Source organism: Pongo pygmaeus, chromosome 11 (assembly GCF_028885625.2).
Source record: "Pongo pygmaeus isolate AG05252 chromosome 11, NHGRI_mPonPyg2-v2.0_pri, whole genome shotgun sequence".
NCBI lineage: Eukaryota > Metazoa > Chordata > Mammalia > Primates > Hominidae > Pongo > Pongo pygmaeus.
In genome coordinates this window covers 132683784-132708563 of record NC_072384.2, presented here as the reverse complement: position 1 = coordinate 132708563, position 24780 = coordinate 132683784, and the positions used below count along the sequence as shown (strand labels likewise).

The window sequence follows — 24780 nt, the reverse complement described above, 5'->3', positions numbered from 1 at the left end:
TGTGTTTATTTGAATCTTCTCTCCTTCTATTAGTCTAGCTGGTGGTCTATCTATTTTATTATTTTTTTTCAAAAAACCAGCTCCTGGACTTGTTAATTTTTTGAAGAGTTTTTCATGCCTCTGTCTCCTTCAGTTCAGCTCTGATCTTTGTTATTTCTTCTCTTCTGCTAGCTTTGGGGTTTGTCTGCTCTTCGTTCTGTAGTTCTTTTAGTCGTGATGATAGATTGTTAACCTGAGATCTTTCTAGCTTTTTGATGTGGGCATTTATTGCTATAAATTTCCCTCTTAACACCGCGTTAGTTGCGTCCCAGAGATACTGGAACATTGTATCTTTGTTCTCATTAGTTTCAAAGAACTTCCTGATTTCTGCCTTAATTTCATTATTTATCCAAAAGTCATTCAGGAGCAGGTTGTTTAATTTCCATGTGGTTGCATAATTTTAAGTGAATTTCTTCATCTTGAGTTCTATTGGACTGCACTGTGGTCTGACAGACTGTTTGTTATGATTTCAGTTCTTCTGCATTTGCTGAGGAGTGTTTTACTTCTGATTATGTGATCAATTTTAGAATAAGTGCCATGTGGCAATAAGAATGTATATTCTGTTGTTTTGGGGTGGAGAGTTCTGCAGATACCTGTCAGGTCCACTTGATCCAGAGCTGAGTTCAGGTCCTGAATATCTTTGTTAATTTTCTGTCTCGATAATCTAATATTGTCAGTGGGGTGTTAAAGTCTCTCGCTATTATTGAGTGGGAATCTAGGTCTCTTTGAAGGTCTCTAAGAGGTTGCTTTATAAATCTGGGTGCTCCTGTATTGGGTGCATATATATTTAGGACAGTTAACTCTCCTTGTTGAATTGAACCCTTTACCACTATGTAATGCAACTCTTCTTGTTGAATTGAACCCTTTACCATTATGTAATGCCCTTCTTTGTCTTTTTTGATCTTTGGTGGTTTAAAGTCTGTTTTGTCGGAAACTAGGATACAATCCTGGTTTCTTCTGTTTTCCATTTGCTTGGTAAATATTCCTCCATCCCTTTAAAATTTACCATTTTCATTCAGTATTATAAAACAGTATTTGTAAATAACATAAAGTGCCCCACTAAGAGCCATTGGGGTAGAATATCACATGTCAACAAGAGTACATGATCTCGTAGGACCCAACCAGGGCCAGAATTTTATTATTTCTATGGCAATGTAATGTAATTGTAAATAGATATGGCCCTTGAGTCAATACCTTGTCATGAGCATGGACTGGACTGACCTGGAAAGTACCACAGAGTGGGATCAGTAGATGGACTGGGAAGAAAGATTCCAAAAGTGGCTAGAATCTAGAGAGCATGGAAAAGGAAGTAAGGAGAAAATGATACCATTACTCAGAGACCCTTTTCATTACCAGTAAACCCAAGGAAAATGAATGATAAAAAAGCCCAGGGAGCCTGGTATAAAGCTAAAACTTCAGAGCAAGCAAGAGAGTCAGGAACACCATATTGGAAAAGGTGCCGGAAAAGCCAAGGGGATGATAGGCACAGGGGCCTTCAAGTCTTCACTCAACTCCAACAAAGGAGAAGGATAGGCACACATAGTGACTGACCTGTTGGAGGCCTGGGAATCTCTGTTTCCAGATAACAGGATGAACATTTGTGAGACATTATTTCCTTTTATTTAGGTTTCTATCCCAATAATTTTGTGCTATAAGTGTTAGCAAGGCTGATGCTTCTTGCTAGCTGGAAGAGGCAGAGTGGGGCAGAGTATATTCTATAAAATAAGTTCTTTGTAATGTTAGAAAAATGTTCTGAAACCCAAGCTGCCTAGGTCTGTTGATGTGTCAAAGAGAAACTAGGCAAGTAGGTAGGAATGACTCCAGGATTTTAAAAAATGGGAAGAGAAAGAAGTAAAAAGGAAAAGCCTGAAAAAGAGCTGGGCAAGCTCCAGTTATATTTGAATAAAGAACAGATGTAATCATTATTATTTCAAGATTTTCTATAATACATCAAAATTTTCAGTTTCTGTTAACCCCCCTAATAACCAAGTATTTAATAACCAACAAAAATCCCTCTTTCAAAAACCTCACAATCCTCATAAAGCTAAACACAGAATTACCCTATGACCCAGCAATTCTCCTCCTATATGACTTAGGTATAAAAAGAATTGAAAACAGTGACTCAAACGGATAGTTGTACACCAATGTTCATTTCAGCATTATTCACTATTCAATAGCCAAAGGTAGAAATAATTCAAGTGTTCATCAACATGGATGGATAAACAAAATGTGTGGCTGGGCATGGTGGCTCACATCTGTAATCCCAACACTTTGTGGGGCCAGGGCGGGCGGACCACTTGATCTCAAGAGTTTGAGGCCAACCTGGGCAACATGGTGAAACCCCATCTCTACAAAAAATATAAAAATTAGCTGGGTGTGGTGGTGCCACCTGTAGTCCCAGCTACTCCAGGAGGCTGAGGTGGGAGGATGGCTTGAGCCCAGGAGGCAGAGGTTGCAGTGAGCCGAGATCACACCACTGCACTCCAGCCTGGGGAACACGGCCAGACCCTCTGAGTCTTTGTCTCAAAAGCAAAAAACAAACAAACAAAAATATCAGAATCCAGTATACACAATATAATGGAATATTATTCAGCCAAAGAATAGGATGTTCTGATACACACTACAACATACATGTGCCTTGAAAACATTGTGCTAAGTGAAAAAAGCCAGACACAAAAAAATATTGTATGATTCCACTTACATGAAATCTCTAGAATAGGAAAATTTATAGAGAGGAAGTAGATTTGTAGTTATCAGGGGTTGGGGGAGAAATGAGGAGTGGCTGGTTACTGGTTACAGAGCCTCTGTTTGGGATGATGAAAAGGTTTGGGAAATAGTGGTAGTGGTTGCACAACACAGAAAATGTAATTAATGACATTGAATTGTACACTTAAAAATTGCTAAAATGGCAAATTTTTTGACCACAATAAAAAACAAATTTAACCCACAAAAGTTTCTGTGTGTTATAGAGACTCCAGGGCAGGGGACAGTTTGATAAACAATACCTACTGCGTTCAGGGAGGGAAAGCCAGGTGGCAGGAAAAGAGAACAGGTAGGCCCTCATCCTCTGACAGTCTCTTAAGAGAACTCTCAGAATCCGGGAGTTACTCAAGGAACTAATTTGACACTAATGACTCATTAAACTGCATTTCCAGTTCACAGACCTCTATCATGAACTTCAGTCTGTATTTTTAATTAAATATGACCATCTCAGATTTACCATACCTAAAAGAAATTCCTTGGTAATAAAAACAGTAGAAATTATTTATAATAAATAAAAATGGCAGAAATCTATTTCTATTAAAAATTAAACAGATTAAGTCACTAGCTAGTATTAAAAAAAGGTGGTGGGGGGGACCTGAAAGGGGTTATGATCACAGATACAGAGGAAACTAAACAACTGAAAATACTTCGTATAGCTCTATTCTAATACATTACAGTATGTGCTCAAAATGTATTATTTTCCTGGAAAATATAATTATCAAAATACATGCAAAGAAAATTTAAAGAAATCAATAATCACTAGAGATTGAGAAAGTTGCCAACTAAAGAAAGCTCTAGCCCATGTTTCAAGTATGAGTTATTGAATTGCTTCAATCATTGAGAACATGTGATCACTCTCAATGCTATTGTAACTATTCCAAGGCAATGAGAAAAGCTCCCCAATTCTTCCTACCAAGTTACAAAAACAAGAAGAAACTGCAGACTAATGTCACTTTTATTGTAAATCCAAAAATCATGAATAAATTATTAGCAAACACAACTGAATTACATGTTAATGCATGCCACATACCATGACTAAATGAGGGTCATGGTCAGATGAGGAACGCAAGAATTATTCAATATTATACGTCACCATGTTAACAAGCCAAAGGGAAAAACAGCATCTTGAAAGAGGCTCAAAAGGCACTTGAGGAGAATTCAATATCTATTCCCAACAGAAACTTTTAATATAAAAGAGGACATTTGGTTAACTTGGTCTCAAGCCAATAACCAGCATTGTGCTTGAGGGTTTAATATTGGAAGCATTGCCATTAAAGTCCGGAACAAGGCAATCACCACTATTATGCAACACAGTTCTTAAAGTAATGGCCAATGAAATAAGTTAATAAATAAAAGGTACAAAATTAGAAAGGAAAAGACAAAATTATTTTAAACCTAGAAAATCAAAACAACCAACTACAAAATTATTAGAAATAATCAGAACATTCAAGCAAATGAATGTTTGACTTTTGCAAAAGTCATTCTGTTTGACTTTTACAGGAGGTTCATAAAAACAATCATGTTTACAAAATTACTTGAAGGCTTCATTAATTTTCACAAGAATTTCTCTTAATCCACTGTTAACTCAAATAAGTTAAAAATCTTTACTCAAGATTTTTATTTTACTACCACCTTGTGTGACACATTGGCATTTTTAATGGGAAATAAAATTGTGACTGGCTGAATAAAAGTAATTTTTAGAAAATATATCCAGCTGAAAACAGCAGTCCTGACTATATTTGTATTGAACAATAAGCAATAATTATTTTATGCTTTAGCGTTACTTTGGGGCCAAAGATGGGATGAGCAATAACAGCTCTTGAGTTCCACACCAAACTGTAGAACATAGCAATTTTTCTCTTTCACCCAATGTTTTATTTTAAAGATTTTTAAATTTACTAAAAAGCTGAAAGAGTGATATTATGAACACCTATTGATTCACCAATTAACATATTGCTACATTTGCACCCATTCTCTCTTGATTTGTATATGCACGTGTGTTTGCACACATACACAACCACACAGTTTCGTTTCTTCTTTTTTCTGAACCATTCAAAATAAATTAAAGACATCAGGATACTTCACCCCAACCATGTTAGCCAGTATCTCCTAAAAATAAGGACATTCTCCTGTATCTCTGCAATATCATTATCGCACCTAAGAAAATTAATGGTAATTCCAAAATGTCACCTAATATCCACTCTAAATTTAAATCTCCCCAGTTGTTGCTACCATATTATTTCCCCAACCCAGGTTCTAACCAAGCTTCACACAATATTTTTAGTTATGTCTCTCTTGCTTTTTGTTTCACTAGAACAACTCCCCTTGCTTTTCATGGCACTGGATTTAATCTTATTATTTCTCCCTTGGTGTCATTTAACTTATTCCAATATCCCCTGTATTTCCAGTAGACTGGAGGTTAGGGCTAGAGGCTTGATTCAGGTGAAACATTTTTAGCATGAATGCTTCACAGACAATGATATTCAATAATGCATCCCATCAGAAGGTACAAAATGTCAGACTATCCCAATTAATGATGATAAGCTTGATCAGTTGGTTAAACTGGTGACTACCAAATATGTCCACTATAAAAGGACATTCTGCCCAGTGTAATTAATTAGTAAGTCAACTGTGGCATGATACTTTGATTCCATGTGAATATCTTGGTCCCCAAAACCTTTATCTCAATAGTTTTAGTATCCAGCAATGATTCTTGATTGAATTATTAAACTCAGGGTTAAAGAACCACGAATGTCTAAGCTGTATTGTGTATATTGCTATTTATTAGGGGAGAAAGAATATAATAGTTGGGAGGACAAGCCTAGGGTTGATTCTATAGCAGCAATGCTGAGTATGTAGCAGAATCCTTGAATCTCTAAAGAGCTCTTTCAAAATACCAATGCTTAGCCCTATTCCAGATCAATTAGAATGATCTTAAAGTATACTTACCAACTGCATAACTTTTCTGCATCTTGGGAATAAAAACTACTGGAATTCCTGAGACAGATACTATTTATATTCCTAAAATAGACACTATACTAGGTATGTTCTAAGGATTAACTAACGTAACGAGAATTACAAAGTGCTTAGAAAGGGCCTAGCACATTGTAAATGCTCACTAAATACTGATGATAAATATGGGTACAAATCGTTATCCACATATATGGATATGCATGTATACAAAAATACATCTAGGTATATTCTAGCATACACATATGTATATAACAACACAACTTCAAAATATATCAAGCTACAATTGACAAGACTGTAGGAAATACAAATAAATCAAAATGTAAGAAATACAAATACATCAAAATTTACAGACACAGATTTTTAAATGGAAGGTATATCTTTTTTTTTTTTTGAGACGGAGTCTCACTCTGTCACCCAGGCTGGAGTGCAGTGGTATGACCTTGGCTCACTGCAACCTCGCCTCCCGGGTTCAAGTGATTCTCCTGCCTCAGCCTCCTGAGTAGCTAGGGCTACAGGGGCGCACCACCATGCCTGACTAATTTTTGTATTTTTAGTAGAGACGGGGTTTCACCATGTTGTCCAGGCTATGTTTGTTCTATGAATGCCACACAAAGTTAATAGACAAATGACTAAATGACAAAATGAGAGAAGATGTTTGTAAAACTGTTAGAAAAGGGATTATTAGATAGAAGATAAGAAATTCCTGTAAATCAACAAGAGAACAGTCACCCTGATGGAAAAATGGGCAAATGATATAAAAAAGCAATTTACAGAATTTAATCTATATTACAAAAATTAGAAAGCTGGGCTGGCTGCGGTGACTCACACCTGTAATTCCAGCACTTTGGGAGGCCAAGGCAGGTGGATCAGCTGAGGACAGGAGTTCGAGATCAGCTTGGCCAAAATGGTGAAACCCCATCTCTAATAAAAATACAAAAATTAACCGGGCATGGTGGCGTGTGCCTATAGTCCCAGCTACTCGGGAAGCTGAGGCAGGATAATCATTTGAACCCAGGAGGTGGAGGTTAAAGTGAGCCAGGATGGTGTCACCGCACTCCAGCCTGGGTGACAGAGTAGACTCTGTCTCAAAAAAAAAAAAAAAAAAAATTAGAAACCTCGATAATCCTAACTGTTGGCAGAGATGAGAAGATACAAGAAGCCTCATACATTGCAAGTAGGAGTGTACACTACAATCATTCTGGCTTAGATGGAAGCTTCAGTTAATAAAAAAAGAGCTGTTCCTCTGCCTTGCTTTGTCCTCTGTGTATATTTCTTTTGTAAACTTCATAGGGAGGAATGTCTGGTCTAGCATAGGATTTGGGTCTTAGAACACTGTGGGTCCTGACCATCTCTCCTACCTAGTATGACTACATTGTTCACCCAGACTAAAAGACAGGGAAGCAAAATTTTCCACTGATGACATTTCTAGGCACACCCTAGGCCCGAAGAGAACCTGTTGCCTTGAAGGGAATGACTCAGTCATGGTAGGACTCATCACCTGCTGAATTAAAGAGCAATCCAGCCCTGAATAACCAGCCGTGATACCCAAGTAGCATGCCATGGGCCTTGAGTGAGACTGAGACATGACGGCTTAAGGTTAGACATAGCATATTCTCAGCTTTGGTGGCTACTGCGAGAGACTCCATCTGCTTGAGAAAAGCAGAGAAAAAAGAAAGGAAGACTTTGTCTTGCAACTTAGATACCAACTTGGCCTCAGGGGAGAAGAATACCAGGTGGGCTCTTGGGGTTCCTGATTCTAGGCGTTGGCTCTTACACAGCATCACTTCTGGACCTGCCCTGGGCCAGAGGGGAGCCCACCACTTTGAAGGGTAAGTCCCAGGCCTAGCAATATTCATCACCACAAGTTGACTGAGGAGCCCTCGGGCCTTAAGTGAACATTGGTGGAAGCCTGGCAGTACTCCCCATGGGTCTGTAGTGGTGACAGCCACAGGGTGAGGCTCCTCTGCCTGTGGAAACGGGAGGGAAGGGTGAGAAGGACTGCATCCTGTGGTTTGAAAGTCAGCTCAGCAGCAATACAGGTTGTTGGGTTGTGGTTACAGTGGGCCTTGTGTGAGACCCAGTGCTGTGCTGGCTTCAGGTCTGATCCAACACAGTCCCAGTGATAATGGCCACAGGGGTACTTGGGTCAGCCCACTCCCAGCTCCAGCTGGCTCAGCACAGACAGAGAGATGTGGTTTGTTTGGGAGAAAGTAAGGGAAGAGAACAAGAGTCTCTGCCTGGTAATCCAGAGAATTCTTCCAGATCTTATCCAAGACCACGAAGGCAGAACCTCTACAAGTCTGCAAAAACCAGTGTTACTGGGCTTGGGGTAACCCCTAATGCACATACGGCTTAGATTACAACACCCAAATCCTTTGAACACCTGGAAAGCCTTCCCAAGAAGGGCAGATACAATAGGCCTAGACCACGAACACTACAATAAATACCTAACTCTTCAACGTCCAGACACCGATGAACATCTACAAGCATCAACACCATCTGGGAAAACATAACCTCACCAAACAAACTAAGGCACCCAGGACCAATCCTGAAGAAACAGAGATATGTAACCTTTCAGACAGAAAATTCAAAATAGTTGTTTTGAGGAAACTCAAAGAAATTCAAGATAATAGAAAAGGAATTCAGAATTATATCAGATAAATTAACAAAGAGATTGAAATGATTAAAAAGAATCAAACAGAAAATCTGGAGCTGAAAAATGAAACTGACATACTGAAGAACATATCAGAGTCTTTTAACAGCAAAACTGATCAAGGAGAACAAAGAATTAGTGAGGTTGAAGACAGGTTATTTGAAAATACACATAAGAGACAAGAGAAAAAAGAATAAAAAAGAATGACACATGCCTACAAGATCTAGAAAACAGCCTCAAAAGGACAAACCTACGAGTTATTGGCTTTAAAAAGGAGGTAGAGAAAAACATATGGATAGAAAAATTTAATTCAAGAAATAATAAGAGACAATTCCCCAAACCTAGAGAAAGATATTAATATCTACGTACAAGAAGGTTATAGAACACCAAGCAGATTTAACTAAAAGAAAACTACCCCAAGGTGCCGGGTGCGGTGGTTCACGCTTGTAATCCCAGCACTTTGGGAGGCCTAGGTGGGCAGATCACGAGGTCAGGAGATCAAGACCATCCTGGCTAACATGGTGAAACCCTGTCTCTACTAAAAATACAAAAAATTAGCCGAGCGTGGTGGCGGGCGCCTGTAGTCCCAGCTACTTGGGAGGCTGAGGCAGGAGAATGGCATGAACCCAGGAGGCGAAGCTTGCAGTGAGCCGAGATCACGCCACTGCACTCCAGCCCAGGCAACAGAGCGAGACTCTGTCTCAAAAGAAAAAAAAAAAAAAAGACAACTACCCCAAGGCATTTAATAATCAAACTCCTAAAGGTCAAGGATAAAGAAAGGATCCTAAAAGCAGAAAAAAAGAAAGAAAGAAAAGAAGAAAAAGAAAAAGAAAAGAGAGAGAAAGAAACAAACAAACATACAATGGAGCTCCAACACATGTGGCAGCAGACTTTCCAGTGGAAACCTTATAGTGGCATAATATGTTTAAAGTGCTGAAGAAAAACAAAAAAACTTTACCATGGAATAGTATATCCAGTGAAAATATCCTTCAGACATCAAGGAAAAATAAAGACTTTCCCAGACAAACAAAAGCTGAAGGACTTCATCAACACCAGACTTGTCCTACAAGAAACGCTAAAGGGAGTACTTCAATTAGAAAGAAAAGAACATTAATAAGCAATAAAAAATCATCTGAAGGTACAAAACTCACTGATAACAGTAAGTACACAGAAAAACATTGAAATATTATAACACTATAACTTTGATGTGTAAACTACTCTTACCTTAAATAGAAAGATTAAAAGATAAACCAATTACAAATAATAACTACAACAACTATTCAAGACACAGACAATATTGTAAGATGTGAATAAAAGCAACAAAACTTAAAAAGTGAGGGGATGAAGTTACAGTGTAGAGTTTTTATTAGTTTTCTTCTTGCTTATTTATTTATAAAAACAGTAGCAAGCTGTTATCAGTTTCAAATAATGGGTTATAGGATAGCATTTGTAATACTGATTGTAACTCAAATCAAAAAACATACAACAAATACACAAAAATTAAAAAGCAAGAATTATATTACCAGAGAAAAATCACTTTCACTAAAAGGAAGACAGGAAGATGGAAAGAAGAGAAGATGGAAAGAAGAGATTGAAAGAAGAGAAGACCACAAAACAACCAAAAAACAAATAACAAAATGGCAGGAGTAAGTACTTACTCATCAATGATAACACTGAATGTAACTGGACTGAACTTTCCAATACAAAGACACAGAGTGGCTGAATGGATGAAAAAACAAGACATAATGATCCGCTGCCTATAAGAAACACACTTCGCCTATAAAGACACACATCAACTGAAAATAAAGGGATGGAAAAAGATATTCCAAGCCAATGGAAACCAAAAAAGGGGAGAGGTACCTATATTAATATCAGATTTCAAGGCAAAAACTATAAGAAGAGAAAAAGAAGATCACTATATAATGATAAAGGGGTCAACTTAGCAAGAAGGTATAAAAATCTTAAATATATATGCACCCAACACTGGAGTGCCCAGATATATAAAGCAAATATTATTAGAGCTAAAGAGAGAGAGAGATAGACCCCAATATAATAACAGCTGGGGCTTTCTTTCTTTTCTTTCTTCTCTTTTTTTTTTTTTTTTGAGATAGAGTCTCGCTCTGTCACCCAGGCTGGAGTGCAGTGGCACAATCTTGGGTCCCTGCAGCCTCTGCCTCCCAGGTTCAAGCAATCCTCCCACCTCCACCTCCCCAGTAGCTGGGATTTATAGGTGCGCACCACCATGACTGGCTAATTTTTCTATTTTTAGAAGAGACATGGTTTTGCTATGTTGGCCAGGCTGGTCTCAAACTCCTGTCCTCAAGTGATCCACCTTCCTTGGCCTCCCAAAGTGCTGGGATTACAGGCATGAGCCACCATGCCTGGCCAACAGCTGGAGATTTCAACACCCCATTTTCAGCATTTGACAGATCTCGCAGACAGAAAATCAACAAAGAAGCAGCTGGCTTAATCTGCATTATAGATCAAAATAGCCCTAATAAATATTTACAGAATACTTCATCCAATGGCTGCAGAATACACATTCTTTTCCTTAGCATATGGATCATTCTCAAGGACAGACCATATGTTAGATCACAAAACAAGCCTTACAACACTCAAAAAAACTGAAATAGTATCAAGTATCTTCTCTGACCACAATGGAACAAAACTAGAAATCAATAACAAGAGGAATTTTGGAAACTATACAAATACATGAAAATTAAAAAACATGCTGAATGACCAGTGGGTTAACAAATTAAAAATTTCTTGAAACAAATGATAATAGAATCACAGCATATCAAAACCTATGGGATACAGGGAAAGCTGTGCTCACATCAAAAAAAAAGAAAAAGAAAGACGAAAAAATTCAAATAAACCACCTAATGATGCACCTTAAAGAACTAGAAAAGCAATAGCAAACCAAACCCAAAATTAGTAGAAGAAATAATAAAGGTCAGAGCAGAAATAAATGAAATTGAAATGAAGAAAACAATCCAAAAGATCAATGAAACAAAAAGATAGTTTTCTGAAAAGTTACACAAAACTGACAAATCTTTAGCCAGACTAAGAAATAAAATTAGAGATGAAAAAGGAGACACTACAACTGATACTGCAGAAACTCAAAAGATCATTAGTGGATACTATGAGAAACTATATACCAATAAATTGGAAAATGTAGGAAATTGATAAATTCCTAGACACATACAACCTACCAAGATTGAACCACGAAGAAATGCAAAACTTGAACAGACCAGTAACAAATAACAAGACTGAAGCTGTAAAAAAATCTTCCTACAAAGAAAACTCAGGACCTGATGGCTTCACTATTGAATTCTACCAAACATTTAAAGAAGAATTAATACCAATCCTACTCAAACTATTCTGAAAAACACAGGAGGAGGGAATACTTCCAAACTCATTCTACAGGGCCAATATTACCCTGATACCAAAACCAGACAAAGACATATATTTAAAAAAAAAAAACACTACAGGCCAATAACACTGATGAATATTAACACAAAAATCCTCAACAAAATACTAACAAATAAAATTCAACAACACATTAAAAGGATCATTCATCATGACCAAGTGAGATTTATTCCAGGGATGCAAGCATGGCTCAACATATGCAAACCAATCAATGTGATACATCATATCAACAGAATGAAGGAAGAAAACTATATGATCATTTCAATTGATGCTTTAAAAGCAGTTGATAAAATTCAACATCCATTCATAATAAAAACCCTTGAAAAACTGGGTACAGAAGGAACATATCTCAGCCTAATAAAAGCTGCATATGACAGACCCACAGCTAATATCAAACTGAACGGGGAAAAACTAAAAGACTTTCTTCTAAGGTCTGGAACACAAAACAAGAATACCCACTGTCACTACTGTTATTCAACACAGTACTGGAAGTCCTAGCTAGAGCAATCAGACAAGAGAAAGAAATAAAAGGCACCCAAATTGGAAAGGAAGAAGTCAAATAATCCTTGCTTGCAGATGATATGATCTTATATTTGGAAAACCCTAAAGACTTCACCAAAAAACTATTAGAACTGAAAATTCAGTAAACTTTTAGGATATAAAATCAATATACAAAAATCAGTAGCATTTCTATATGCTAACAGCAAACAATATGAAAAAGCAAGAAAGTAATCCCATTTACAATAGTTATAAATAAAATTAATACCTCAGAATTAACCAAAGAAGTAAAAGATTTATACAATGAAAACTATAAAATATTGATGAATCTCATTAAAGAGGACACAAAAATGTTTAAAGACATTTCACGTTCATGACTGGGAAGAATCAATATTGTTAAAATGTCAATACCAAAGCAATCTACAGATTCAATGCAGTCCCTAACAAAATACCAATGACATTCTTCATAGAAAAAAGAAAATCCTAAAATTTATACAGAACCACAAAGATCCAAAATAGTCAAAGCTATCTCAAGAAAAAGGAACAAAACTGGAGGAATCACATTACCAGACTTCAAATTATAATACAGAGCTATAGTAACCAAAACGGCATGGTACTGGCATAAAAACAGATACACAGACCAGTGGAACAGAGTAGAGAACCCAGAATACATACATCCATACATACAACCATACATCCACAGTGAACTCATTTTCAACAAAGGTGCCAATAACATGCACTGGGGAAAGGACAGTCTCTTCAATAAATGGTGCTGAGAAAACTCGATATCCATTTGCAGAAGAATGAAACTAGACTCCTATCTCTTCTCACATAAAAAATCAAATCAAAATGGATTAAAGACTTAAATCTAAGACATCAAACTATTAAACTACAAAAAGAAGACATTGGAGAAACTCTCCAGGACATTGGACTGGGCAAAGACTTCTTGAGTGAAGAAGACAGAAAAATGCCAAAGAGGTTTACAGAAAAGTGCTCAACATCATTGATCATCAGAGAAATGCAAGTCAAAACTGCAATGAGATATCATCTCACCCTGGTTAAAATGGCTTTTATCTAAAAGATGGGCAATAACAAATGTTGGTGAGGATGTGGAGAAAAGGGAACCCTCATACACTGTTGGTGAGAATGTAAATTAGTACAATCAGTATGGAGAACAGTTTGGAAGTTCCTCAAAAAACTAGAAATAGCTACCATACCAGCAATCCCACTCCTACATACATATCCAAAAGAAAGGAAAACAGTATATCAAAGAGATATCTGCACTCGCATGTTTCTCGCAGCACTAATCATAATAGCCAAGATTTGGAAACAACCTACATGTCCATCAACAGACAAATGGATAAAGAAAATGTGGCAGATATACACAATGGAGTGCTATTCAGCCATTAAAAAAAAAAAAATGTGATCCTGTCATTTGCAACATGAATGGAATTGGAGGTCATTATGTTAAGTGAAGTAGTCAGGCACAGAAAGACAAAGTTCATATGTTCTCACTTATCTGTGGGAGCTAAAAAACTAAAACAATTGAACTCATGGAGATAGAGAGTAGAAGGATGATTACCAGGGACTGGGAAGGGTAGTAAGTGGGGAGAAGTGGCAATGGTTAATGGGTAAAAAAAGATAGTTACAAAGAATGAATAAGACCTACTATTTCCTAGCACAACAGCCGAACATTTTTAAAGCCATTTATGCATTTGATACCAAGAAAATTTTAATTGGTTGTCCCTAAGCTCCATATGGATGGCAGCTTTCTATGCTAACAACAAAGCTACTGCTTGTAAAGTGGTAAAAGTTCAATCTCAAAGGGGGATTGGGGAGTGGATCTCCAAAAGGGGCCCAGGTCTTTGGCCCACTCTCTCTCAGGGGCTGGGGATAATGCAGACCTGTGCAGTCGTCCTCAAAGAAAGTACTGTATGAATGTCTGAGGTGCTGACATGTTTCTCTTAATGCAATGACAGGCACTTGCTACAGACAATGGGAGCAATGTGCTCTCTTACCAGAGAAACTGATAGTTATCACAAAGATATAAATATTTCCTCAGCAAATAGGTATATGCTATAAATACACATGCAATATAGAGCATTTGCTTTGGGCAAAGAAACATAATACTAAAGCAAAAACAAACAAAAAAACACTTTTGAACACAAGCATGAACCAGGATTAACAATCCACTTGCAAGTACAACACAAAGCAAAGAACCTTTCTAGAAGTCTTAGGAAAAGTTTGATATTCTTAAGGTTATGGTTTGTTTCAATAACAAACTTCAAAACCCTAAATAGTGCAAAAAGTACTAACATCCTAATGGTAACCAGATTTTTTTTATTATCCCAAGTAAGAGAAGCTGGTTTAAATATCCTTAAAAATGCTGTGACTTTTAAAAGAGCAAATTGCAATTTTCCTAAATATCAAGAGGGCAAGAAATGAGAAACAGCAATGTGGTTTCACAAACTCCCTATTTAGAGGCTAGCAGGAAAGAGAAATCTGTACCAGATACTGAGGGAAGGATTAAGGTTGTTCCCTCAGTCAGGGCTACTAAGGAAGTAATATAAATAACAGTGGGCTAGGAAGGATGCAAAAAGAATAAGGAAAGAAACATGCATACAGTGGGCTTGTAATGTACTCAGAGATATTTACTTGTAAGAAAGAGGGAGGGGCCAGGCACAATGGCTCACACCTGTAATCCCAGTGCTTTGGGAGGCCAAAGCAGGAGGATCGCTTGAGGCCAGGAGTTCAAGACTAGCCCTGGCAACACAGCAAGACCCTGTCTGTATTAAAAAACAACAACAACAAAAATTATCTGGGTGTGGTGGTGCACACTTTAGTCCCAGCTACTCAGGAGGCTGAGGCAGGAAGATCGCCTGAGCCCAGGAGGGCAAGGCTGCAGTGAGCTGTGATCACACCATTGCACTCTAGCCTGGGCGAAAAAGTAAGACCCTGTCTCAAAAGGAGTGTGGGGGAAGAATTATAATAGAGGGTGAATCAAGAGGAGGTATAGCATCAGAGTTTCCCAAAACTCTGGGTTGGATGCTAACAAAGTAAACCGTTAGCATCCAACCCAGACATCAATTCTGCTGTCACTTCCATCCATCAGTATTTCCTTGTCCTTATATTTGTACCAACCACTAATGAGAGATCAATGTGTCTTATCCCTTCACTTGGAGCCCAGAGGAAAAGAGGCTGCTGAGATCTGCCAAGCCTATCACCAGAGCTGGGTTTCCACAAAGTAGTTTTAAGCCAAATACTCAATATGCTTTAAAGTGTTCTTTTGCCTGGCTTTATCCTGTGAATATCTCTCTTCCTTGCTGATCTTGTTAATGAAGGATTTAGCTACTTAGAGTCCTGGTTATTTGCCACTCTTCTCACTGAAAATACATGACTCATAGTACTGATGTGATTACGATAATACACATTTACTTTAAGAGGAATGTCACAGTATTCAACTATTTTTAAAGAAAAGAAAGTAGAAAAATCGCAATAATAAAATGTCAAGGAATAGCATCCAAAAGGAACTGGCTGAGCTCTGAACAGGGAAACCACTAGTTATCTAAACATGTCCCCAAACAAAAGGAACCTGGGTACCCTGAAGGCAGTGATACCTGGCGGGACCCATAGCAGTACCTGACACAGAAGTAGTAGCCTCTTCAGTCAAGAAGAATTTCAAAGTTGGAAAGTCATTCTGAATGAGGAGTACTTGGCACCAAAAAGGACACATGCTTTCAAAAAATGCTTTCTTTCACAGATCACTACCTCCTCAGCAATGGAGAAAAGCAGTCATCCTTCTGCAGTCATGTCCTGAAAATACCTTCTGCTTTCTTTACGCTGGGGGGACATATGCTCACCAGTCCCCAAACAAGTTGTCTGCTGAACATCCTCCTTTAGTAATCTTCTGGCATTTCTCCTAGCCTTTCGTGGGAACTGTGCCAGAAACTTCTTCTTGATAACAAAGCACATTATCTAGTCAGCCTGGCCAGGTCAGAGTTGGTCAGTTTCCATTAATAGTATACATAAAATTCAATTTGGCTAGAAAATATACTCCTTCTACGTAGAATCTCTTCGAAATCTCTACCTTGAAATATTCAAATTGTACTTAATACTTTCCTTAAGTCTCCTGAGTGTGATCAGGTAGGGTCTGTGGTCACAGCTCTCATGTGTTTACAACTGCTTTTTTTCTGCATCCAGAGGAACCATGGCTTAGATTTCAATCAGAGAAAACAAAACTGGCTTTTTAAAAGGCTTAGAATCAAAATACTTTCTAAGGCTATTTGTTTATAAAATTTTGGGTGATCCATGCCCACCAGAAATGACAAAAAAAACTTTTTTATTTTTTTTTTTTTGAGACGGAGTCTCACTCTGTCGCCCAGGCTGGAGTGCAGTGGCGCAATCTCAGCTCACTGCAAGCTCCGCCTCCCGGGTTCACACCATTCTCCTGCCTCAGCCTCCAGAGCAGCTGGGACTACAGGCACCCGCCGCAACTCCCAGCTAATTTTTTTTTTTTTTTTTTTTTTTTTTTTGTATTTTTAGTAGAGACGGGTTTTCAACGTGTTAGCCAGGATGGTCTTGATCTCCTGACCTCGTGATCCACCCGCCTCGGCCTCCCAAAGTGCTGGGATTACAGGCATGAGCCACTGCACCCAGCTGACAGAAATACTTCTAAAAGATATTTAAAGTAAAACTGAGAGTAAAATAAAGTGATTTTTCATAAGAATTTTACATACCAGTTTAATTGTGTTCACATCATCCACAGGACTGCGCCTATCGCAAGAGATGTCAACGTTAAGCAGCAACACAGCTCAAGCCTATTAGGAATGTGGCAACTGCAACTACTGCCCACACAAACCGCTGGAAGCACTTTCATCCTGCCTTTCATAACCAGCAGCTAAACCTGTCAAAGATCCCCCTTTTCTAAAAGCTGCAACAGGTCAAAAATTAGGACTGTATCAATTGCATTGTGTTATTTACTCTGTAGCAGAGAGGGAATTCCAATACTTTATCAGTGTACTTAATAAAAAAAGTCAGACAATAGTCTAGTACTCACCTTTTTCAGAAACACAAACTGAGAGTTTCTTAACACCATCAACCAGCACATTTTGTGTGATGCCATGTCCATCTTCTGAGTCGCTGCCATCAAACTGAGCCTCTACAATGACATCAGGACTGTCATTATAGCTTTTCAGGGACTGTTGTGGGAGATGGTGTCCACAGAGCTCCTCGGGGATATCTGATTCATACGCAGCTTCTGTTTCTTTGTCATTGCTCTCTGGTTTAACTACCTAAAGAAAACAGAAAAATTCTGCTAAATCACTGAGAAAGAAAAAAAAAAGAGCAGATTTTTCTTTTCTAAGGAAGAAACTGCATATTCAGAAGCTAATGGTATTGGACACTAATCATGTAGTTCGAAAAAGGATCTTTATTTTCCAGAAGCACAGACCACCTAACGCACACAATCAATCCAGCAAAGCCAGATTGACACTCAGCTCTTCAGGATGCCCCAAATTAATGCCTTATCCACTTCTCATATTTCTGATCTACATTTTCATCCCTTCTCCCCAAAGGCCCTGAATACCAGAAGTAGTACCATGCTGCTTCATAAACGCTCACCATATAGGAACAATTAGTAAGTTAGGGCATAATAAAAGAACTCAACAAAGTATGCCACAGTGTTCCTAAAGGAAACCAAGGAAACCACAAGAATACAAGATGAAGTGGAAAAAAACAAAATTAAGTGTAAACAAGAGTTTATAAAATGTTCTTATAAAAATATAAAGCTTTATTGGCCGGGCGCAGTGGCTCAAGCCTGTAATCCCAGCACTTCGGGAGGCTGGGATCAGGAGATTGAGGGTCAGGAGATTGAGACCATCCTGGCTAACACGGTGAAACCCTGTCTCTACTAAAAATATTTAAAAATTAGCCGGGAGTTGTGGCGGGCGCCTGTAGTCCCAGCTACTCGGGAGGCTGAGGCAGGAGAATGGCGTGAATCCAGGAGGCGGAGCTTGCAGTGAGCCGAGATCGCGCCACTGCACTCCATCCAGCCTGAGCGACAGAGCGAGACTCCGTCTCAAAAAAATATATATATATATATTTATATATATATATATAAATATATATATATATATATATATATATTTAAAGGCTCAGGCCTTTAGTTTCTATTATGTATTTATTTCTGCCACTAATGGTTCCACAAAGGATTTGGTTCCCATCAACCATGGAGAAAATATCATAGGTACCAGAATTCTGACTTTGTTATACAATCTGCAGGCTGAACTTTCTCACAGTGAAAGGTCTTTCTCTGCACGTATGTGTATATATATATACATACACATATATATACATATGTACGTATAAAGCACACACACTGATGGACATTTACACTACAATACTAATGAAGCAAGTAGAGGAAAAAAATCCAGGCCAGGTGCAGTGACTTACACCTGTAATCTCAGAGCTATGGGAGGCCAAGGCAGGAGGAGTTTAAGACCAGCCTGGGCAACATATTGAGACCTTGTCTCTAAAAAAAAATTTTAAAATCAACCAGGCGGAGCTGGGGGACAGGGCGCCTGTAGTCATAGCTACTTGGGAGGCTGAAGTGGGAAGATTACTTGAGCCTAGGAGTTAGGAGTTACAGTAAGCTATGATCACGCCACAGCACTCCAGCCTGGGCGACAAAGGGATATTCTATCTCTAAAAAAATAAAATAAAATAAAAAACCAATCCAGATAGTAATCCATTTTATGAGTTTGTCACATACAGCACTCTGATGTCTATGGGCACTATATTAAAATATACCAGGTGTTACTGAGTCACTGAAAAAAATTGTGACCCTACATGTAAACCTGCCCATCCACATTAGCAAAAAAGCAGCCGATTTTGTAGGTTCTGGATGTTACTTAATACCACATACTTTTTAATAATCTATTTCTATATGATAAACATCTATGTTCAATTTAAACATATAATTAAAACTTAAATGATCACATGTATATACATAAATATAAAAAATGAATTTGATCACTACTTGTAAACATTCCTTTTATTCTTTCAAACAAATGTTGGAATGCCCACCTCGTGCCAGGCACCGTCATGAGTCCTACATCCTAGTGGGGTGACAAATGATGAACAATTTACTCATTCAACAAGTCATTATGGAGTCCCTTTCACGGTGCCAGAAACTGTTCTAGGTGCCAAGGGCAGAACAGTGAACACAATCTAAAGTCGACTAGTGAGAAGCGCAATTAAATATATTGAAAGAATGAGAAAGCTGGTTAAGTAAATGAGAGAATAATGGAGAGGTTGTGGCTAGTTTTGGCTAGTTTATCAGTAGGGCGATTAGGAAATACTGCTTAGAGGAAGCAGCATTTGAGCAGAGACCTGAATGAAGTAAGAGAGCTCTAGCAGTTTCACCATGTTTATATTTGATAGGTCTAATGTTCTAATTAAAAGTAACACAAAGATCATGCTTAGTGAGAGATCTTCACCTTATACACGAGAGAAAAAGTTATTAAATCTTTCCTAAAGCATTTTAATACAGTAGGTTCAATTAACATAACCATCCCTAGACAATTAATATTATAACATCGACTCAGAAAACCAAAGTAAAATATTACAAAGATATTAACAATCAGAATAAAGGTAAGTATATATCCTCAGTTTGTAAAAATTGACTCCATAAAAATATAGTAATAGAAAAACTTGTAAACAATGCCTTTTTTTTGAGTAAAATTGTGCTCAAAACTTTTGAGCAAACTTTTTTTAAAACTTAGTTCCCAATCCCTGAGTACATTTAATAAAATTTTCTGTTTTGCTTGTTTTGACTCGTGTCAGATTCATACATTCATTTGTCCATTCATCTGTCAATGGGAAGTTAGAAACAGACACATCTCCCTCTCTTTAATACTACAAAAAAGTTCTACTGGCCAGGCCAGCAATCTCCAAAAAGATTCCCTCAGGCCCCTTCCTGCAAGAGCTCATGTGAGTGAAGCTAAAGCTAGGGCACTGATACACAGGTTGAACAACCCTAATTTGAAAATCCAAAATGGTCCGAAATCTGAAACTTTTTGAGCATCAACATGACACTCAAAAGATATGCTCAGTGGAGCATTTCAGATTTCAGATTTTAGGATTTAGGATGCTCAACTGGTATAATGTAAATATTCCAAAATCCGAAAAACATCCCAAACCCAAAAAAACACTTCTGGTCCCAAAAAGGACCTTATTTTTGGATAAGAATTCCTTATTCTGGATAAGGAATACACAGCCTGTACAATTAAAAAACCAGCTCTCCCATCTGCACTTCTGCTTTACCACATAAGCCTTGTTTTCATAACTGACCCAAAGAAGATCATCCAAAAATAAGAAAATTTACTGACAAGTTACGGCAGAAAAAGAATTCGATATCACTCAAATCAACAAATTCATTCAATCTCCTTAAATGTGCCTGGCAAATTCAGAAATATTTAGGAACATCTGCCCCTGACCATCCTCAAAGAACGAATACAACCTTGGGTACTGTCAGAGCAGCCTAAGCACAGGTAGAAGGCACAGGTGTATACCCTATGTCTAAAGCATGGTGGCTATATACAATCTCCGGTTTAATGGTTTATTCCTGTATCATCCCCATACATACTTTATCTCAGAGCCAGAAGTTCTGGGCAAGAAAGCAACCGTCATGCTGCAGCTGGTCTAGCAGGTAAAAGGTAGTCTCCTGGAAAGACATTATGGGCCTGGTGTGGTGGCTCACACCTGTAATCCCAGCACTTTGGAAGGACAATGCAGGCAGATCACTTGCAGTCAGGAGTTCAAGACCAGCCTGGCCAACATGGTGAAACCCTGTCTCTACTAAAAATACAAAAATTAGCTGGGTGTGGTGGCATACGCCTGTAATCCCAGCTACTCAGGAGGCTGAGGCAAGAGAATCACTTGAGCCCAGGGGGCAGAGGTTGCAGTGAGCTGAGGTCACACCACTGCACTCCAGCCTGGGCAATAGAGTGAGACTCTGTCTCAAAAAAAAAAAAAAAAAAAAAAAGAAGAAGACATTATGCAAAGAGCTCAGGCCTTTAGTTTCTATTTTGTATTTATTTCTGCCACTAGTGGTTCCACAAAGGATTTGGTTCCCACCAACCATGGAGAAATATCACAGGTACCAGAATTCTGACTTTGTTATACAATCTGCAGGCTGAACTTTCTCACAGTGAAAGGTCTTTCTCTCCATGTATGTATATGTGTGTGTGGGGGGGGGGGGGTATAAATTGTAATCAGCGTGATTCTGCCCATCTACTTACTTAATAATTTATGCTTTGACTCATGCATATGAAGTTTAAGAAGAGAATGGGAAGAGAAGGCAACATGGTTTGGCTGTGCTCCCACCCAAATCTCAGCTTGAATTGTAGCTCCCACAATTCCAACGTGTCATGGGAGGGACCAGGTGGGAGGTAATTGAATCACGGGGGGCGGGTCTTTCCTGTGCTGTTCTCATGATAGTGAATAAGTCTCACATGATCTGATGGTTTTATAAAGGGGAGTTTCCCTGAACAAGTTCTCTTCCCTTGTAGGCCACCATGTGAAACGTGCCTTTCACCTTCTGCCACGACTGGAAGGCCTCCCCAGCCACGTGGAAATGTGAATCCATTAACCTCTTTCTTTTGTAAATTGCCTAGTCTTGGGTATGTCTTTATCAACAGCATGAAAATGGACTAATACAGAAGATCAGTGGAAAGCAACAACCAGAGTAAAGCAAGCTTAACTGTAGAGCATATTCAAAAACTAACCTACATCTGACTTTGTGATAATCTTCATGGTTTATACTGAAGAATTAGTGTTGTAGGGGCTAAATTCACTTTTGAGTTACTAAACCAAAAAATGCTATAAGGCAGCAGTCTCCAACCTTTTCAGTGCCAGGGACTGGTTTTGTGAAAGACAATTTTTCCACAGACCAGAAGCAGGGGGCTGTTATGGGATGAAACTGCTCCATCTCAGACCATCAAGCAACAGATTCTCATAAGGAGCATGCAACCTAGATCTCTTGCATGCACAGTTCATAGTAGAGTTCATGCTCCTATGAGAATCTAATGCCCTGCTGATCTGACAGGAGGCAGGGCTCAGGCGGTAATGCTCACTTGCCCACTGCTCACCTCCTGCTATGTGGTCCAGTTCCTAACAGGCCACAGACCAGTACCAGTCCATGGACCAGGGGTTGGAGACTCCTGAGGTAACAGGACTTAATAAATTAAGTCATTCAAAACTGTGCAATTAAAATATAAATTAATGTGTTACTTCTTTAAGGTATTTTATTCTATGTTATTATCCTAAGACACATAAGAAAAGAACAAAAGGTATGGGGGAAAAAGATCATTATGAGATCACAGGACTCAAAACCTGTGTACTCTCTAACAATCCCATATTGCATACTGGTTAAAAGTAAGGATGTGAGGCTGGGCACTGTGGCTCATGCTTGCAATCCCAGCACTTTGGGAGGACAAGGTGGGCGGATCATCTGAGGTCAGGAGTTCGAGGCCAGCCTGGCCAACATGGCGAAACCCTGTCTCTACTAAAAATACAAAAATTAGCCAGGCATGGGGGCATGTGCTTGTAGTCCCAGCTACTTGGGGAGGCTGAGGCAGAAGAATAACTTGAACCCGGAGGCAAAAGTTGCAGTGAGCCAAGACTGCACCACTGCACTCCAGCCTAGGTGACAGAGCAAGACTCCACCTCAAAAAAAAAAAAAAAAAAGTAAAGGTGTGGGACTCCTTAGAGAAATGGCTAATTCAAATCTGGAGCAGGAAACGGACAAGACAACCCTGGAACCTCCTGTCAAACTGGGAAAACAAGAAACCTATCAATGGCTACTAGTGTCTTGTCTAAAAGATGCAGGAAGTATCATAAAGGGGCTTTCTCCGGTCAACTATGGAGAATTCTACGGATTTATTCTACCTGGCCTGTACAAACTGTACCTCAAGGTAACCAAGTAATTGATGAGGTAAAGTTTTTCTTTATACAAGTGTTTCAGTTAATTAAATTAAGAAAGAAAAAAAAAAGGCTTTTGGTATCGCCATTTTGCCATCCCTACTGAATAATGGATTCAGGTAATCGTCATCAATGGTTGCTAAAACCAGTAAGTCGTAAGCTGATGGAGGGGAGTTTTATAACGTATGAACGTTTTATAATGGGTGGACCAGAGAAGTAATAATAATGGATGGATGTTTTATAATGGGTGGACCAGTTTTATAATGGATGGACCAGAGAGGCAATACCTGAACCCACTGATACATATGCATATCATAAAAAGAGAAAGAACCAAAGTACTTCCTGATTCACTATATCAGGAAGTACACATCACCACCTACGAAGTATTTTTTTCCCCAAAATTAAACCTGATCCAATATGGGAAATGGAACACAGGAACATGTTAAACAACACTACTATGCACACTCAATCACATTCAGAATGTGAGAAATTTTGTAGAACAAATAACCCAGTTTTGCCAACAAATAAATTGCAAGAAAAAAGGGTAAGCCTATAGATTAAAATATTTGTTACATATCAACAAAAAGCAATTTTGTAGGCTTTATTTTAATCCTGATTCTAACCAACCAACTGTTTTTTTTTTTTTTTTTTGAGACAGAGTTGCACTTTATTACCTACGCTTGAGTGCAGCGGCACTACCTTGGCTCACTGCAACCTCCGCCTCCCAGGCTCAAGAGATCCTCCCACTTCAGCCTCCCAGGTAGTTGGGACTACAGGCACACGCCACCATACCTGGCTAATTTTTGTATTTTTTTTAGAGATGGGGTTTTGTCATGTTGCCCAGGCTGGTCTCGAACTCCTGAGCTCAAGCAATCCACCCACCTTAGCCTCCCAAAGTGCTGAAATTACAGGTTTGAGCCACCATGCCCAGCCGTGTATTTTTAAAAAAGAAAAGGGAAAAAAAGGAGGAGAGACAAAAATCTGAGAAATGTAAATAGTGATTAGACAATGAATATCATTAATTTTTTGTGACTGTTTTTCAAAAATCTCTAACTTTTGGAGATACCTGAAGTATTTAGGGATGAAATGATGGATCCATCCATACTCACTTCTTAAGTGATTTCATGCAGCCTTTTGGCTTTAAATCTCTCTCTACATGCTATTAACTCCCAAAGTTAAGTGCCTAGCTCAATCTTTCCCCTCATCTTCAGACTTATATTCAATTGCCCAGATGACATCTCAAACAAGAGAACCCTTGATCACCACTAGAACCTGCTCCTCACCCAGCATACTCTCTCAGCAGATAACATCACCTTCCATCCAGTTCCTCCAGCCCTAAACCGCAGCACTACCCTTGACTCTCTCCCTCTCATTCCCCACATTCAATCGATCAGAAGAGCCCAGTGGCCTTTCCTTTAAATGGATCTTCTTGCCATTTCCACTGT

At 38.6% G+C, this 24780-nt stretch overlaps 1 protein-coding gene across 4 annotated transcripts in view; it reads right to left on the bottom strand.

Moving 5' to 3' along the window:
* DIS3L2 (DIS3 like 3'-5' exoribonuclease 2) overlaps positions 1-24780 on the bottom strand; it is a 373065-nt gene that overhangs the window by 220500 nt on the left and 127785 nt on the right. For all 4 annotated transcript variants that reach the window (XM_054477505.2, XM_054477506.2, XM_054477507.2 and 1 more), the window contains exon 6: positions 17412-17646. In XM_054477505.2, coding sequence (XP_054333480.1) covers positions 17412-17646 — 235 coding nt within the window. The remainder of the gene's footprint in view (positions 1-17411; positions 17647-24780) is intronic.